Source organism: Lacerta agilis, chromosome 5, assembly GCF_009819535.1.
Source record: "Lacerta agilis isolate rLacAgi1 chromosome 5, rLacAgi1.pri, whole genome shotgun sequence".
NCBI lineage: Eukaryota > Metazoa > Chordata > Lepidosauria > Squamata > Lacertidae > Lacerta > Lacerta agilis.
Genome location: NC_046316.1, coordinates 31,805,693 through 31,822,646, shown reverse-complemented (window position 1 = coordinate 31,822,646; position 16,954 = coordinate 31,805,693). Strand labels below are relative to the sequence as shown.

General features: G+C 43.3%; 1 protein-coding gene across 1 annotated transcript; it reads left to right on the top strand.

Moving 5' to 3' along the window:
* The first annotated feature begins 592 nt into the window (after positions 1-592).
* On the top strand, positions 593-16,726 carry LOC117046255 (renalase-like). The gene is made up of 2 exons (XM_033148053.1): positions 593-793; positions 16,408-16,726. The coding sequence occupies exons 1-2, from the start codon at positions 593-595 to the stop codon at positions 16,558-16,560; spliced, it is 354 nt and encodes a 117-aa protein (XP_033003944.1). The 3' UTR covers positions 16,561-16,726.
* The last annotated feature ends 228 nt before the right edge of the window (positions 16,727-16,954 follow it).

Sequence of the window (16,954 nt, the reverse complement as noted above, 5' to 3'; positions counted from 1 at the left end):
ATGCTGGCTCCCTCGGCCTGAAAGTGAGATGAGCACTGCAACCCCATAGTCGCCTTTGACTGGACTTAACCATCCAGGGGTCATTTACCTTTTACCTTTTATATACTTTAGTTACTAGGTGGTACATTCCTCTCTATATGGTCCTCAGGACACTCTCTCTAAGCTACACCCCCTGTCCCCAAGCCACAACTTTAGTGTTTTTGCCCGCTTATATTGTGTCCTTGAACTCCAATAATGCCTCCTGCTTGCGCAGATAGATGACAGAGAGGGGCTTGTGAATATGTGAAGATACTAGCCCATTGTACAAAAGTAAAAAATACATTTATTACCTCTGGCATGTGGCCCTCAGAAGGGAATGCAGTCTTCAGGCTGAAAAAGGTTCCCCACCCCTGAATTAAATGTTGTTCAGAGAGAAAACAGATTACCGGTATAATGCTTACTTTGTGCTATCCATATTAACTCTTAGGGAGCTACTAGGCCATTAGTTGCTTTTGGATTCCAATTGAAGCTGCGTTTAAGGTACAAAACAGTGCTGAATCTTGAACATATTTATTTGGAGGCCATCTGTAAATATATATATATATATGTATGTATGTATTTCTTTGTATCTCTTGCAGAATCACCTGATGTCGCGCCATCTGTTGTTGTTCACACCAGCGTTCCCTTTGGAACTAGCCACTTGGAGTCAGACAAGGAAAAGGTTCAGCAGTTGATCCTAGACCAGCTGAAAGATGTTGTACCTAGTTTGCCTAAACCAGCCAGCATCAAGTGCCATAGGTGGAGGTATTCTCAGGTAATCTCTAATAATGGATGATAGCAAAATGCCCAAGTCAGATACCACCCAAGGATAGCTTGTTCGGGAATGTGAGAGGCGCACATGATTTTTATTCAAGTGTTGCACTGGCTTCTGAACACTGACTCGCTGTAGTTTGTTCAGCATTTTGTGAGACATCTGAATGCAAGCCGCCTACATATCACTGTTGTATCAGGATGTGGTCCCTTGCTGAAGCTTTGTGGTATAGCACAAAGAGCCAGGGCTTTGTTATGAGGGCACATGATGCACTCATCTCATTGAAGCTAAGCGGGTCTAGATCCAGACAAAGGGGAGACCACCTACCAATAACATTTACAGCACTTTGAGTTCTGTATGTGTGGGTTTAGTTGAATTATTGGCATCTCCAGTTAAGTATTATGCCTGCCGCCAACTATGGAAAATGTGCAGAATTGGGTGTAAGCATTCCATGAGGTTGACCCATTCTAAGGTAGGTTCATACCCACCTTCTTTAGAAAAGCACCCTGCAATGGCAGCAGCAGCAATCATGGTGGTCAACCGTATCACAGAGAGAGACCCTATATCCATGCACCACTGTGGCGTGAAAACCTGGGGTCGCACAGAGGGCCTGAAGTCTATTCTTTATTCTGCTTTATCTTTTCTGACCCTGTTAGTTCTTTGTTCTTGCTACAGGACAACTGAGCGTTGCAGGACAGTTACTTATCAAATGTGTGAAATGGAGCAGAGAAACTGTTGCTATCTTGGTTCTCCGTGTGAGTCCCTTCTGGAGATAGATGCCCCCCATCCCAGGCTGGGCCTCCAGCTAGCCAGATGCTGGGAACAAAAAAATGGTGCCTCTGATGTAATCATGGTTAGCTATTTTCCTATCTCTGGATAAAAGATGATAAAGGGAAATAGTATATAGCTGGCTGTCAAATATGATACACCTTGCTCTGGTGGCTGAAATGGCTGTTTCTTCATATATGTCTCTCTTCTGGCATAGCTTCTTCTCTTCTTCTATGCCTTCACATAAACTAATGGAGCCATAACAACATTTGTAGAAGGAGAATGAATATGAATATATATATATATATATATATAGAGAGAGAGAGAGAGAGAGAGAGAGATTGATATATTGATATAGCAACTGTAATGTGTGTGCAGATAATTACCAGAAGATGCTGATAGTTACCAGATAGATAGATAGATAGATAGATAGATAGATAGATATCATCACATCGCGCAATGAATTTCACAAGATGTTACAGGGCAGGACCAGACATGGATATATACCTGTTATGCTCATCACACTGCCCCTGAACTAAGTTAAGAAACTTGTTTGTTTGTTTGTTTGTTTTATAAAAGTCCATTTTTTAAAGACAATACCCTCAAGTAACCAGTAGAAGAATAAACAATACCAAACAGCAAAGTAAACAACAATCAAACTGCAAGATAAAAACATCAAGGCCAGCAAATTAAACAGCAGCTTTAACCAAACAAACAAAAAAAGACAATGAGAGGATCTTAGATACATTAAAAGCATGAAAGAACAGTACTGTATAATCTTTCCCTGGCACCCAAAATATAACTAAGGAAAGATCCCAGAAAGCATATCTAGGGACAGGATTCCATAATTTAGCATCACCAGTAAAAGGACCCCCTTGCTTGCAAGCACCTCCCTGCCCCCAGAAGACTAAAATGACTCTGAATATAAGTTCATGTTGAAAGTGGTGGTCCTTTAGACACCCTGGCCTCAGGCTGCTCAGCTTTAAAAATCAAAACTATGATGAACATGAAAAATGGAAACAGCGATTATCTTTGATAACTCCATTTGCTTGTTTTCCTATTTCTCTGCTTTGTTTTCATTTTGTACTGTGCCTTATAAGCCATTATTTTAAATCGTAAATTGTCTTGTATGCATTGGCAGAAAAGGGCCATATAAACTTAGCCAGTCAGTCACCTTTCCATTTCTGCCATGGCTCTGGAGCCTGGGAGCCAGTGTGGTGTAGTGGTTAAGAGCGGTAGTCACGTAATCTGGTGAACCGGGTTCGCGTCTCCACTCCTCCATATGCAGCTGCTGGGTGACCTTGGGCTAGTCACACTTCTTTGAGGTCTCTCAGCCCCACTCACCTCACAGAGTGTTTGTTGTGGGGGAGGAAAGGAAAGGAGAACATCAGCTGCTTTGAGACTCCTTAGGGTAGTGATAAAGCGGGATAGCAAATCCAAACTCTTCTTCTTCTTCTTCTTCTTGAAATTAAAAGAAGAAAAGTAGATTTTAAGGCACGGTTTTTTTGCCAATGCACATGATTCATACTCATCTTGTAGCATTGGTTTGTCCCTTGTTCTTAAATGTGACTGCCACAATACATGTGCAACAGCCTCTTAGGAGGTGGGCATAGCCTGCCCTGAAACTTGAGTTTTATCACTCGCTCATCTCCCCACTTTCATCCAGCTACAAAGTGATCTGGCTCTGGGACTCCCTTTCTGTCAAAGGAAGGGGCAAATTGAGCTTCTGCCTCAGCAGCAGGAGGCTCAAATGCCACTCTTGCTCCAGAGTGGCAGGAAACAGCCTCTGAACCAGCAAGAGGCCATCTGAGGACCAGAGGTTAAAAATACTACCATAAGGTAATCTGTTTTGATCATAATATAATAGCAGCAGCAGCAGGATTTCCAGAGTGGTTATCATTATGGCAGCTAGATTTAATTACAAAGATAAAAACACCAGGTTGTTAATTAGGTTTATTGTGGTTATTATAATTCATCACTCGTGCTACTGTAATGCCCACAATGGCCTGCACTGTAATAGCTGGTTTGAAATTAGGGACATGGTATTTAATTCCTGGAGCCCAGAGAGAAGAAGAGAGATGCACAACTCTGAACACGATTCATGGATCTTAGGGTTGCCATGGAGCAAAAACAGAGGCCGCCACTGAGGCAGCCAGAGCTTGACAAGTGTGTGTCTTGTAGACATGTTTGCAATTATCTGTTTGCCACATTCATCTTATAGGTAGGCATCTAAAGTTTCAATCCTATGCACCCTTACCCTAGGAGTTAGCTTCCCTAACAAACATCATCAGCGTCATCACTTTATTTGTACACCGCCTTTCCACACAAAAAAGATGTTGTGTTGTCCACAACAACAAGAACAACAATACATCACATAATCAACAATTGTAAGAATAATTTCACACCAACAGCAATAATAAAACAGCAACATGTAAGGAATGTAAGAGCGTGCAAAAGGCAACAACATTTCTTTCTTTTTTTGTAAATGATTTTTATTGGTTTTTCCTTGAGTTTTAACATAAATTTAAAAGGCAACAACATTTCAGTACTATAAATGTAGCAAGGTTACACCAACTGGCCACATCAAAAATAATAAGGGTGCTTTGAACAGATCTTTTCTTGGACCTATATATTCTCTAGCCACCACTTCTGTGTCCACTACAGGTTAGCCAAGAACCAAGCTTAGGATTGTGCGGCATGGTACTTTAGGGCTAGGCATATAGCTCAGGGCCAAAGTAAATGGGACATGAAATGGATCTTTGCATTTAACATTTATGCAAACCTTATAATGCACATAATGACCCACATGCCAGATAACGTCCTCTGCACGTGAAGTCATAAATCACTTAGTGTTTGGAGAACATTGTCAGCAATATGCTGATGGCACATAGCTCCACTTCTCCTTTACAGTTGCAGGTGAGACAGTGTATGTGCTGGACCATTTTCTTGCTTTGGTAATGGACTGGATGAGAGCCAGTAAACTGGAGCTCAATCCATATAAGAATGAGGCATTGTTAGTGAGTGGTTCCCTAGGCTGAATGGCTGGTTGTCTGCTCTTGATGGGGTTTCACTTCTTCTAAAGGAGCAGGTACATAGCTCAGGGGTACTTTGCTGTCACTTGAGGTTCACGTGGCCTCAGTGCTGTGGAGTTCCTTCCATTAGTTTGGCTGGTGGCCCAGCTGCACCCATATCAGGACAGGGACAGTCTTAACTACAGGTACTGTTGTGTATGCTCTGGTAACTTCTAGGTTAGATTACAGCAATGTGTTATACGTGGAGCAGCCTCTGATGACAGTTCAGAAACTTTGGCTGGTGCAGAATTTAGCGGCCAGGTTGCTCTCTGAGGCAAGGCGGTTTGAGCATATAATGCCAATCTTGGCCCAACTTCACAGGCTGCCAATTAGTTTCTGGGCCCATTTCAGAGTGCTGGTTTTGACCTATACAACCTTAAACAGCTCAGTACTGCAGTACAGTACAGAATGGGCCTTTTCTGCAGTGACTCCCCATTAGTGGATTTCTCTCCCCGGGCAATCTTGCATATCTTTAGGTGCCAGGCAAAAACATACCTCTTCTCCCAGGCCTTAAGATAATTAAACTATCTGTGACCTTTTAATCTGGGGAGGGTGGGGAGAGATACAGTGGAACCTTGGTTCTCAAGCGGCTTAGATGATGAACAAATCTGCTCCCAAACGCCAAAAACCAAGAAGTAAGTGTTCCGGTTTTTGAACATTTTTCAGAAGCTGAATTTCCGATGTGGCTTGGTTTTTGGACATATTTCATCTGTTTTTATATTGTAAACCACCTTGTGATCTTCTGGTAAAAGGTGGTGTAGAAATTCAATAAATAACAATGGTGATGGTGATGATGACAACGACAAAGAGGTCTTTGCCTGCCCCATTAATTCACACATGCTTATATATTAGATGTTGCTGATTCATAAGAAGCTTATTTGTTAGCCATAGATCTGTCCCCGTAGATGGCATTAAGTGAATGTAATTGAAGAATGCATTCTCAGAAAGGAAGCTCCCTACAAAAACTGACTACTGACTATGCAGTGGTGCTCACTAATTACCTTACAGCCATTTTTTGCTTTTAACATTCCAATCAACTATTGACACAGCAGCAAAAGGAGAAAATGAAGGGTGGACGTGGTCCCCCCAACCCCCCGAGGCTTTCAAGCGGGATTTATTCTTTTTGTTAATTCAGTACAGCCATTATGCCCTTCATATGGGCCAAATACAATCCCAGGATTAAAATGCAGACATTACAATTATCCATGGAAGATGTGGGATTAGTCCTCCCAAACTTCTATTGATACTACTTAGCAGCACAGCTGCCGTGCTCTATCCCATGGTTTAATTATGATAAGACAACATTAGCATCAGCAATCAAGGATTCCTGAGCCAGAAAGTCTTTTCGGCCATCATGTTGCATTGTGGTAGGACTCGGGGGGGGGGGGGAGCATAGCCTGAGCAATATGGTCATTTCATACTTGTTTTATAAGCGGCGCATTTGCTATATCATTGAAATTATATGTTAAAGGAGCCCACATTCCTAAAAGCAGACCCACCTCCCATTCCCAAGCACAAAGGGTCAAAAGGCACGTTGACTTGGTCTCTCCTGCTGAATTGGAAGGGCATCTCTGCCATAGGTATCATACAGCCAAAATGACCCTATGGAAGGGGATTTTGAATTTCGAAGTACAGCACTGTCAGCTAATAATAATCCTACATAGGCATGCTGCATTTCTTCCCTGTATGTGCGCATATGTGTGCATACTTGCGTGATTCCTGGATTACCGGGGGGGGGGGGGGTTGGACTAGATTGCCCTCGGCATCCTGTCCAACTCCACAATGCTATTATTCTGTGTACACACTGACTAGAAGATCCAATGTAGCCAAAGGACAGAATACCTCTTTTAACTCTCATTCCCTCCATAGGATAGGGTTCTCTTCTGCCTATTGTTTGAATCAAGAATTGTAGGTCCAGAGGCTTGTGTCTTGCCCAGTTGCTTCTGCACACCTGTTATTCACTCCTGTTGCACCCTGCTCCCTTTCAGGTGGCCCTCTTTTGCTTTGTCCATTCTCCTCCCCATTACAGTCCAGGAACAAGTGAGCTAGTCTCCCTAGTTTTAGCTGGCTTAGAGCGCCAGTTAAATTCTTAACAGCAGAGGGGCTGGATTTTACAAGTCCCAATTAAACACCTGAAGCACATGATTTATTATTTTGTAGACAATGATTTTTGTTACGAATGATCGGAGCTGTTGTTGCTCGGTACCATCGTTTTCTTACTAAGGTTGATGCTTTGTGCTGCCTTGTACCTAGTGACATACAATAACACAAGGGAAGTAGAGCAGTAAACTTGACATTTGTAGTTCAGTTGCACTTCTAAACAAATCTTTGATCCGGAAGAGGCAAACCCAAACTAAACAACAACAGATTCCAGGGAAGAGTCAAGTGGGAAACTTTACTGGGAAGATTTGAAGGGGGGGGTTGCATTCTTTTTCTTAAGCTGCTGTTTGTTATTTAAAAAAAAAAAACCTTCTCATTTGTTTTGCTGTCTTTCACTTCTATATCATTTGGTCTCACTGCCAGAGGGATGTACATCTTTTGATCTACCTAAAAGAACCTTTACTCTGAAGCAAGCGTTGATCTATGTCCCATTCCCCCACCACCACCACCACCAAAAACATTAATAATGTTCATTTCTACTGTGTATTAAAATGGGGTTTGGTTGTTCAGAAGATTTTGCTCCAGTTGTTGTCATTTCAGTTGCCACTCTATTCTTTTTCATCTAGTTTTAAAAACTCTTTATCTTTTTCTCTTTCACATTTCACAACACTGACACTCTAAGGCAGCTACACAGCATCAAAACCAAATACAGTTATTTGAAACAGCAACAACAACAATCAAAAAAGCAGCAGAACCTTCCTCCTAAAAAGCTCAGTACCATAGACAGAAAGCAAAAGGCGCTTTGCAAACACACTGTTTGTCTCGGAGTTCCAAAGCCTTGAAAGGGACTGCCCAGGGCAATTCTCTCCCATACTTGAAGTGAAAGAAGGCCTCCAATGAATATCTTGAAGAATAGGTAGGTTTATAGTGGAGAAGATGGTCCTTTAACTACCCTGAATGGCAGTCAAAGACTAATGAATTGGGCACTTTAAATTGGGCCCAGAAAGTGAACAGGGAACCAGTAGAGTTCATCAGAATTGACATACAGTCATACCTTGGATCCTTAATGCCCTGGAACTCAGACATTTTGGCTCCCGAACTCCGCAAACCCGGAAGTGATTTTGCGAACATTCTTTTGGAAACCGAACGTCCTGCAGCCAATTAGAAGCAGTGATTTGGTTTTTGAATGTTTTGGAAGCCAAACAGACTTCCGGAACAGATTCTGTTCGACTTCCAAGGTACGGCTGTATATTCTCTGTGGTGCATCCCGCAGTTTCGTGGCGACATTTAGTACTAATTGTTCACAGGAACTCTTCAGAAGCAACCATACATCACAGTACAGGATGTGAGTAAAGCACGGCAGTGATTAGCTTCTCTAAAAAGAGTGATAATTACCGTATATACGCGAGTATAAGCCGACGCAAATATAAGCCGAGGCACCTAATTTGACCACAAAAAACTGGGAAAACTTATTGACTTGAGCATAAGCCGAGGGTGGGAAATGCAGCAACTACTGGTAAATTTCAAAAATAAAAATAAATAAAATTACATTAATTGAGACATCAGTAGATTAAATGTTTTTGAATATTTATTTCAAAGAAAAACAGGGGCAAGGAGTTCCATAGGCTTGACTCTGCACCACAGGAATAAGCGCTTTCTTTTATTTGCCCCCTCCCCTCTTCCAACAGTTAGGCTTTCCTTTTTATTTCTTTGGTGTATTTTATGTCCAATATTTCCATCCCCCTACAACCTCTATCAATAAATGGGACTGATTCCTGTGTCTGGGGGGGTTTATTTTCAGGCCCTTTTCTTCCCTCCCCAAAGACCCCCTCCCTTCCCAAACAGCCAAGCTGTGAATGGATCCAAAGGAAGATAAGAGTTGCAGAGCTCCTGTGACCTTGCCTCCTCCTGGGCTTTGCAGAGAGGAGGGGGGCAAGAGGCTCTGTTCCTTGACTTGGGGGTCCTCCCTGCACCCTCCCCTTCATCCCAGGGACCCCCTCTTCTCCCCAATGGACCCTTTGCAAGATGAGCAGAGACTCACTGGATTCAGGAGGCGCCAGGGATGCAGCACATGCAGAAGAGAGAGACAAAGGCCCCCTCCTCCTTTTGTAGGTGGGCTTGGTATTTCCTGACCTCTCTAGGAATCCCACTCAATCCTTTTTAACCCTTGGCAAGCCAGTGCCCCCAGCTTCTCTGATCCTGTCCTGTGCCTTTTGCAGGAAAGAGCTTCTCTCCACTTCTCCCCCCCCCCAACTGACAGAGGGGGAAGCATTGTGCAGTGCTTCTCCGATCCTCCATTCTGTGCCTTTCTGCTGGTGAGTGGAGGCAGAGGCGTCTTTACCCTTCCAGCTTGTGTCTGGAGGCGCTAGGACCTCGCAGACAGCTGCAAACGCACGGGATGGGATCGTGCGGGGATCGGAGAAGACGGAGAAGAGCGTCTCAGATCTCCATCCTGCGCATTTCCTGGTGGGGGGGGGAGGGAAGCGGAGAGAAACTCTTTCTCTCCGCTTTTCCTACCCAACCACCTCGCAGACGCGTCTCAGATCTCCATCCTGCGCATTTCCTGGTGGGGTGGGGTGGGGAAGCGGAGAGAAACTCTTTCTCTCCGCTTTTCCTTCCCAACCACCTCGCAGACAGCTGCAAACGCACAGGACGGGATCGGAGAAGATGCCCCCGTCCTGCACATTTCCCGGTGGGGTGGGGGGAGGGATAGGAAAGCGGAGAGAAGCTCTTTCTCTCTGCTTTTCCTTCCCCACCGCCCGCCTCACTTGCGCATAAGCCGAGGGCGACTTTTTCAGCCCAAAAAATGGGCTGAAAAAGTCGGCTTATGCGCAAGTATATACGGTACAAGCGAATCTTAATAATGTAAGCCACATAATAATGGAAGGAATAATTGACATTAGGTGTCCTTATAAATATACCGGTAATACAATTTTCATAGCGTTTGAAATTTCTGGATGTTTTCCCATTGTTGATCAATATTTCTGGCAAAATGAAAAGGAATAGAAAACTGGTCTGAAACAAAAAGAAACTGAATTCAACAGAGAAAATTGCAGAGTTCTTCAGTTAGAGGAAGGAAATCAATTGTACAAGTATAGGATTTGGGGCGGGGGGGAATACCTGGCTGTGATGTCTGGATCACAGTCCTGCACAACATGAACATGAGTCAGCTGTGTGATGTAGCATCAATACAGGCTAATGCAGTTTTAGCCTAATAGAGCCATGGTTTCCAATATGTAAGAAGTAAAGGCACCACTTTATTCTGCACAGTTCAGAGCTCATCTGGAAGCACTGTGCACAGTTCTGCCTTCACACTTTAAGAAGGATATAGACAAACCAGTACAGGTTCAGGAAAAAGTCAACAAAGATGATTGAGAATCTGGAAAATAAGGCCTATGAGGAAAACTTGAAAGAAATGGGCAACTTGGGTCTGGTGAATTCTGAGGCAGATCGCAACAGCACTCAGATACCCAATGATTCTCACACAGAAGACAGCAAAGATTTGTTCTCTGCTGCCCCAGAGGATAGGACTAAAACTGTTGGGCTTAAATCAATATAGAAGGGTGAATTTAAGCTGGAGAAATGTCTTAGTAAGAACAAGCCTATAGTCGAACCAGTTATCTAAGGGAGAGATGGAGGTCTTTAAGCAGAGTCTAGTCAAATCATCTAGCTATGGGTTTCTTGTATTGAGGAGGGGGTTGCACTAGATGCCTACAAGGCCCCACTAAGTTTGGTCATTCTTTTCCTTTCCTTCCTTCCCCTTGTATTCATTCCTGGATACAACTGCCATTTCACTAGGGCATGCCCTGCCCTCCTTTCCGTGACAATGTGGAGCGGCGAAAGCTGGTCCCAGAAGTGTGCACTTGGGTTCCTCCTGCACGTATGTTCTCTGCAGACAGATTGCTCCTAGGCACTGCCATAGATGCCGTGCCCCTTGAGCAGCTGTAGCTTTGAAAACTGCAGTCTGGCACTGCGTTACAGAGTTCGGGAAAGAGAAATTCTCTCTATCCCATTAACTCCTCCCACACGCATACACCGTCAGCCTGAACAGGCAGGCTTACGGATCCATAACGATAGCCGTGGCAGCAGATGTCACGGTAATGCTCTGCATGACTCATCTACTGTACTCTGTGCTCTCCAGAGAGTCCTGCTTTTTTTATACAGGCTCGTTTGCGAAAGGTGGAATCAGGCAGGCCAAACAGGCCACCACGAGCTGTCAAGTCTCGAACTGCTTCCTAAAAGCACATCCCTTCCATTATTAAAGAAAGCTCAGTGGCCCACATACGACAGCTGGCTTGCAATGGCTGGAGACAGTTCTTTCCTCCCCCCCCCCACCGCCTTTTAAACAAAACAAGGCCACAGGGCATGCTAAATGTTAAAGGGAGCTGATACACAGGGGGAAGAGAAACTTTGCTGGGTTTGCTGCACAGTTGGTTCTTGGCTGCAGATCCTTAACCACAGTGGTAGAATGTATAGGGGGAATATCCATTGACTGTGCTGGAAAGGCTGACACAGGAAGTGAGGAGAGAAAGACAGAGAGAGGTCCAAAAGTTCTCTTTCCCATAGGAATGTCTGGCCCCTGATAACAGGATGTTGGATTAGATGGGCCTACCGGGCTCTTCCTATGCCATGGCTTAATTTGGTCGCATCACTCTCCTGTTGGCCCCTGCTGCACTTTTTTTTCACACCCTATCTTCCCCTTTCCCTCCTTGTACTAAATAATTTCTTTCCCTTTCTTTCTCTCATCCTGCAGGCTCAGCTATTTGTTCTGTTCTCTGTAATGGGTCAGTTGGGAATTTCCATGGGGCTGCTCCCCCCCCCCCGCCCCCAAAATGAAAAGGAAAAAAAATTAAATTGGATTTTGTTTTTAGATACTTTTGTCCAGTGTTAAATTTAGAAAGTTCAAGGCACTGTATACTTAGATGGTTTTTAAGCTATGCTCATGAAACAGCAGGGTAAGAGAAGCTCAGCCTTCTCTCACTGTATTTTCAGTTTGATGGCTCCTCCAGACTATCTGTTGAGCATCCTGATTTGCTTGCACTAAGTTTAGAAGGAGGTTGGATTGTACCCAGTCTCTGCCTGGATACAACAATGAGCATTCTGATATGCTTTCAAGGTATTTATACTTCTGGTTAATCATTCATTCATTCATTCCATGCTTTTCAGTGCATTTCCCCATCACCTTCCTAACTGCAAAAAGCCTGTTTATTTTTTAAAAAGTGTATTTGTTGTGCTAGGATGGCGGAGTGCTTTAACCCACTTCAGCTATGCAAGGCTGAATTTCCCAGTATGCACTTCAGCCTCTCCCATAGATTGTTGACAGCTTGGAAGTTCCCTCGGTCAAATATCACGGTGAGCCCTAACACCCCACTTTTCTCCAGAGAAAAGAAAAGGGCCCGGGTTCTGTCTGTTCCCTAACTCCATCAACACTCAGCATATGTGCGCACGCACGCACACACACACACACACCAGTGGATATTGCAATTGGTGTCAATAGCCAAGCATGCTACTTGGCATGAAGTGCATGTAATGTAAAGCCCTGGCTTTACATGGCTCTGTCTATGGTGCGGATGGGTATTGGCTTTATATTACATGCATAAAGGAAAATGAAAATGCAGGCCACTCTAAATTATTCATTGATCTCAGTTAACATGATGCACAAATCCCTTCTCTTAGTCTTGCCAGAAGATGTACATTTCAGTCAATATTACAAGCGTATCTCTGATTCAATAAATATTTGACAGCAACATTCATAAACATTGGCATCCATCGCAGTGAAAAACCTAACCAGGAAGAGTATAAAATTGGACCTTTTTCACCCATGTTGATTGCATTGTCATCACATGCAGCCATTAGCATCACCCACGGTATTCATTCCCTTAACTTTCATCCACCCTGCTTGAGATTTTCAGCAGACTTCAGCGAAAGCCAGTTGGGACATTTCAGTTCACACATCGTGTCAATTTGTATGATACAAAGGCTGGTGCTCTTGGTTAGCAACTGCCTTCCAAATTAAATTTTTTGCAAAAGTTGGTGTTGCAATGCTTGGTGATAAACATGTATAAGATAAAGCAATAAATGAGTGAAATAAAACTGATTAAGGAGCAATGTCTCCATCAGTCAGGCTGAGCATTATGTTCCTGTGAATGTCTTTAGTTGTTAATTTGAATACGAAACAAGAGTGCTGAGGTTTGAGACTTAATGTTGGGCTTGCTTTAAGAGTTGTTAGTAATGTTTTGCCTGCCTTACTTTAGTTCTTTTTTACAATGTGTTTTATTGATGCTTTCTCATATTGTATTTACATTGGGGCTGTTAGCCGTCTTGAGCACCATTTGGTGGAAAACTGGGTACGAATTTTAACACATGAAATAAATAAAATATGTCTTTTATCCGCAAGCTAAATTCAGTTCAGAGTTGAAAAGGGTTAAAGGTTAAAAATTGTTGATGCCGCCGGAGCAGGACTTCGGGGCAAAAGTCAAATGGCCCCCTCGGCAGAATGTGGAAGTGGGCCACCAAATGCAGTAGGAGCAGCTAACTACATTTTGAGAAGGATGTAGAATAATACACATTACCATTGGGGGTGGGGGCTGCTATTAGACTATTAAGTCCAGTGCTTTTGTTCAGTCGGAACTCGCTTGACGTGAGTTTCAGCACCTCTCAGGTGGGTGCCATTGCCATTCTAAGAGAACGAGGGAGGTGTTCACGGTGAGTTCCGGCACCACTTTTTCTATTAAAGAAAAATTAGCACTGATTAAGTCTAACATTAACTAGGCATATTTGTAAGCATTACCAATGCCTTTTTTTTTACAATAATTGTCAAAGAAGGAATGCAAACCTACAGAAGCAAGCAGCCCAGTGCACAGCCATTGTCTAGTAATATAGACTGCTACATGACAATGCAGGATTTCTAAAAGCAGACTTTACAGGTTTGCGGGGGGCAAACAATAAAAAATAAAAATGAAAAAGATTTCTGCTTGTTAGAAGGATTCAGCCATCTCAAGGCTGGGTGAACTTCCCTATAAGTTATATATATGGAAACAAGGCAGCATAGGAAGATACCTTGTACTGAGGCAGACCCTTCCTCCATCTGGCTCAGTGCTGTCCACACTGCCTGGCAGGAGCTCTCCATGGTGTCAGGCTGGGGATTAAACCTAGGACCTTCTGTATAAAGCAGATGCTTTACCACTGAGCTGTGGAAGAAGGGGGCAAATGCAGAAAGATCAGGTGAGTAGGCAAGAAAGTAAACATGGTGGTCAAAAGAGGGAGGCAGTAGGTAGCCTAGGAAAAGGCATATGGTAGAAGTGACAACCAAATGGAGAAGGGATGGGGATGAACAGGGCAGGTGAGGCAAGATGAGCAGGAAAAGGTGGGAAGCAGGAGAAGTCTAAGAGTGCAGCAGGACAGAAACCAAGGCCAAGAGGAAGGAAGATGTGGCTGGCATTAGCTTGCTGACTCAGCTGTGGCTCATCTTTATAGCCATATGGCAGGCATAGCTTTAATTCAAGATAAAGTATTTCCGTATCACTTCTTTCATCTGAGTCAGTGGTTTTGATAAGCAGTCGTTGCTGTTTTGCCCTGTTGACATTAATCTGTGGATGTGTCCCTTTTATAAAGCCCAGGCAAATTCCATATCTGTAAACATATAAACAGCTATTTCCATTTGCATCAGCAGTAATCACAGTCTATGTTCCTTTTTATTTATATTGTACTCTCTTTCTGTAAACGGGTCTATTGATGCTAAAAGGAATCTATTCCATTCCTCTCCTAACAAAGTCAAGGGGTGGAGGGGACCACGCATGCAGTGTTTACTTTGCCCAGAGAAATGTAATGCCATTTCTCACTGTTTAGAGAACTCCTTGACCATTAGCAGTATCATAGGCTCAACATACATTGTGTTTTTATGTATTGGATTCGGACCACTGCTTCTGTGCTCTCTTCAAATTGAGAGGTGTTTTTAAAAAATAATAATAATAATGCTGAATATATGCAAACCATTGCTCCAGACAAATCCCAAATCCTGAACTGATTCTGGTTGACCCAGGATTTGGCCAGAGTGGGTTGAGGCTGCCCCAGGTCTCCCAGATCAATCTGGGCCTGTCTAAAGGGTGGGTCAGGAGGTGAGGTGAGGAAGGTGTAGAAGGAAACGCACGCACACTGCCTCCTTCTCCCTCACCCACCCACCAAATGTTCAATTGTGGTTTTAAGCCCTAATGAAAAACTGTGCAAGGCCCCAATCCATTTTGGGCCCTGGATCCAGGTCAGGATCAGATTAGGGCCACTCCAAAGGGCCAAATGAGGCCCTGAATCAGATTAGGGGCTTTCACAGCCATAATGCAAACCTGCACACTGATAACATGGCTTATGGGCAGAGGCTTAGGCATGCTCTTTCCAAGCCTTCTTTATCATCTTTTTGGAGCCAGCTGAAAACCTTTTTACTTACCCAGACTTTCAAATTGTACTTAAAATCCAGGCTCTTAACTTGATTCATTCGCTCTCAGTTGTAGGGAGGTTTTTGCTCCTTCTTACTCTTCTGGTTGCTTTTAATTGCTATATCTTGTCTTTTTAACATTGTTTTGTTACAAGTCAAACAAGGGGTATTTATTGATGGGTAGCTATATTAAACGATGATGGTGTTGTAGTGCTAGCTGTCATAAGAAATCTCTTAATTGGAGTCGTAGCCTATATAAGGCATGGGGATTCAATCTTTCCACGTTTAAATCTATTTATTTATTTATCCATCTAGTCATGCATCCATTTATTTACATTTATATCCCACCTTTGTTCCATCCTGGAACCCAAGGCAGCGTCCATTGATTTCCCAGGCGGACTCCCATCCAGGACCTCTTTGCACCCAGACCTGCTTAACTCTAGCAATCATGGGTGTTCTATCATGCAGCTTCAGACTATGCTGAAATTGGTGGGCATAGAAGCCAACTCCTACGAGCTGAGGTCCCTTCGTCCCCACCCCATAAAATATTTGAAGGGGCCACTCCCCCCCATAGGTTGAAGGGAATTCCCATTCAAATGGTATGCCATGTCATTTGATCGAATATGCGGGGTGGGACTTACCTGCCCCCCCCCAGTTTTATTCAAGTGGGCATCCATGTTGCCGGGTGCAGGTGAGGCACACCAAACCAACTTGACTTGGCAGGTGCCATACTAGGGGAAATGCTTTTCCCAGTGCAGTTGGCTCACATGTGCGGCAGCATGCCATGTGCAAAGAGAGGAGAATGAAAGACCTCCTTCGATTCCCCCATGAGATCCAGCGAGGAAGGTAAATGTACGAGTGAGTGGAAATGGCTTTGGAACCAGAAAAAGCAGGCTTCGGTACTTTGTATTTTCTATGAGACAAGTATTGCGTGCTGCTAAGATTCATATTGCCGATGTTTCAAAACTCGGCAACATCAGTAGTGCAAATGTATTTTAGGCAGATGGCCTTCATGAATTTTATAGAGGTTTCAGTTCCTTTTCCCTCCTCGTGTCATAAAGCATTTTACCATAGAATGAAAGAGCACTAAACATGTTTGTTGTGATAGGTGTCAATTATTATTAAAACGAAGGGACTGTTTCTTCCAATTAACACACGTCTTTCCTTGAGATATGAGTTACTCATATGTCATGCAATATAATGAATAGCTGCTTATTTTTCTAATCCCCTCCATGTTTGTTTTTTTCCAGGTTACCAAAGCTTTCCCTGGCAGTCCAGGACAAATAACTCTCCATACGAAACCGTTTCTTGTCTGTGGAGGTGATGGATTTATTCATTCCAACTTTGATGGGTGCATAGATTCAGCAATGAGTATTGTGCAGGCTTTGAAGTCCAGTTTGTAGGATTTTTCATCATTTGCTTGCTTGTTTCCTGCCCCACCCCCATGCCATCTTATTTCTATGACGAATTATGCAATATACTAAAGCTTGATATACTTTACCTACTTGCCCTCTATTTTAAGGAAATAAATCATGAGAAGTCTTCAGACGTTTCACAGATTTATTGCAATAGTTGGAAATGTTGCTTATTTATTTGCTCTGCCTTGAAGACACTCACTGTGATAACTTTTCTGGCTTCACAGAGTGTCAGACACACATAAATATGGTTGTATACCTTCTGTCTTCACCCAAATTCCCCAGCTCTCGGCAAAACATTTCCACCAATTTTAGATGGGTAAGGGGGAGGAAACCTTAGACTACCTCCTTAATTATTATAGGGACCAACCACCAAAGAACA

Excerpts from the sequence above, each read along its gene's own strand:
- LOC117046255 (XM_033148053.1), top strand. The coding sequence starts at position 593 with ATGTATTTCTTTGTATCTCTTGCAGAATCACCTGATGTCGCGCCATCT. Across the intron at positions 794-16,407 it reads ATAGGTGGAGGTATTCTCAG|GTTACCAAAGCTTTCCCTGG; the intron begins GTAATCTCTAAT and ends GTTTTTTTCCAG.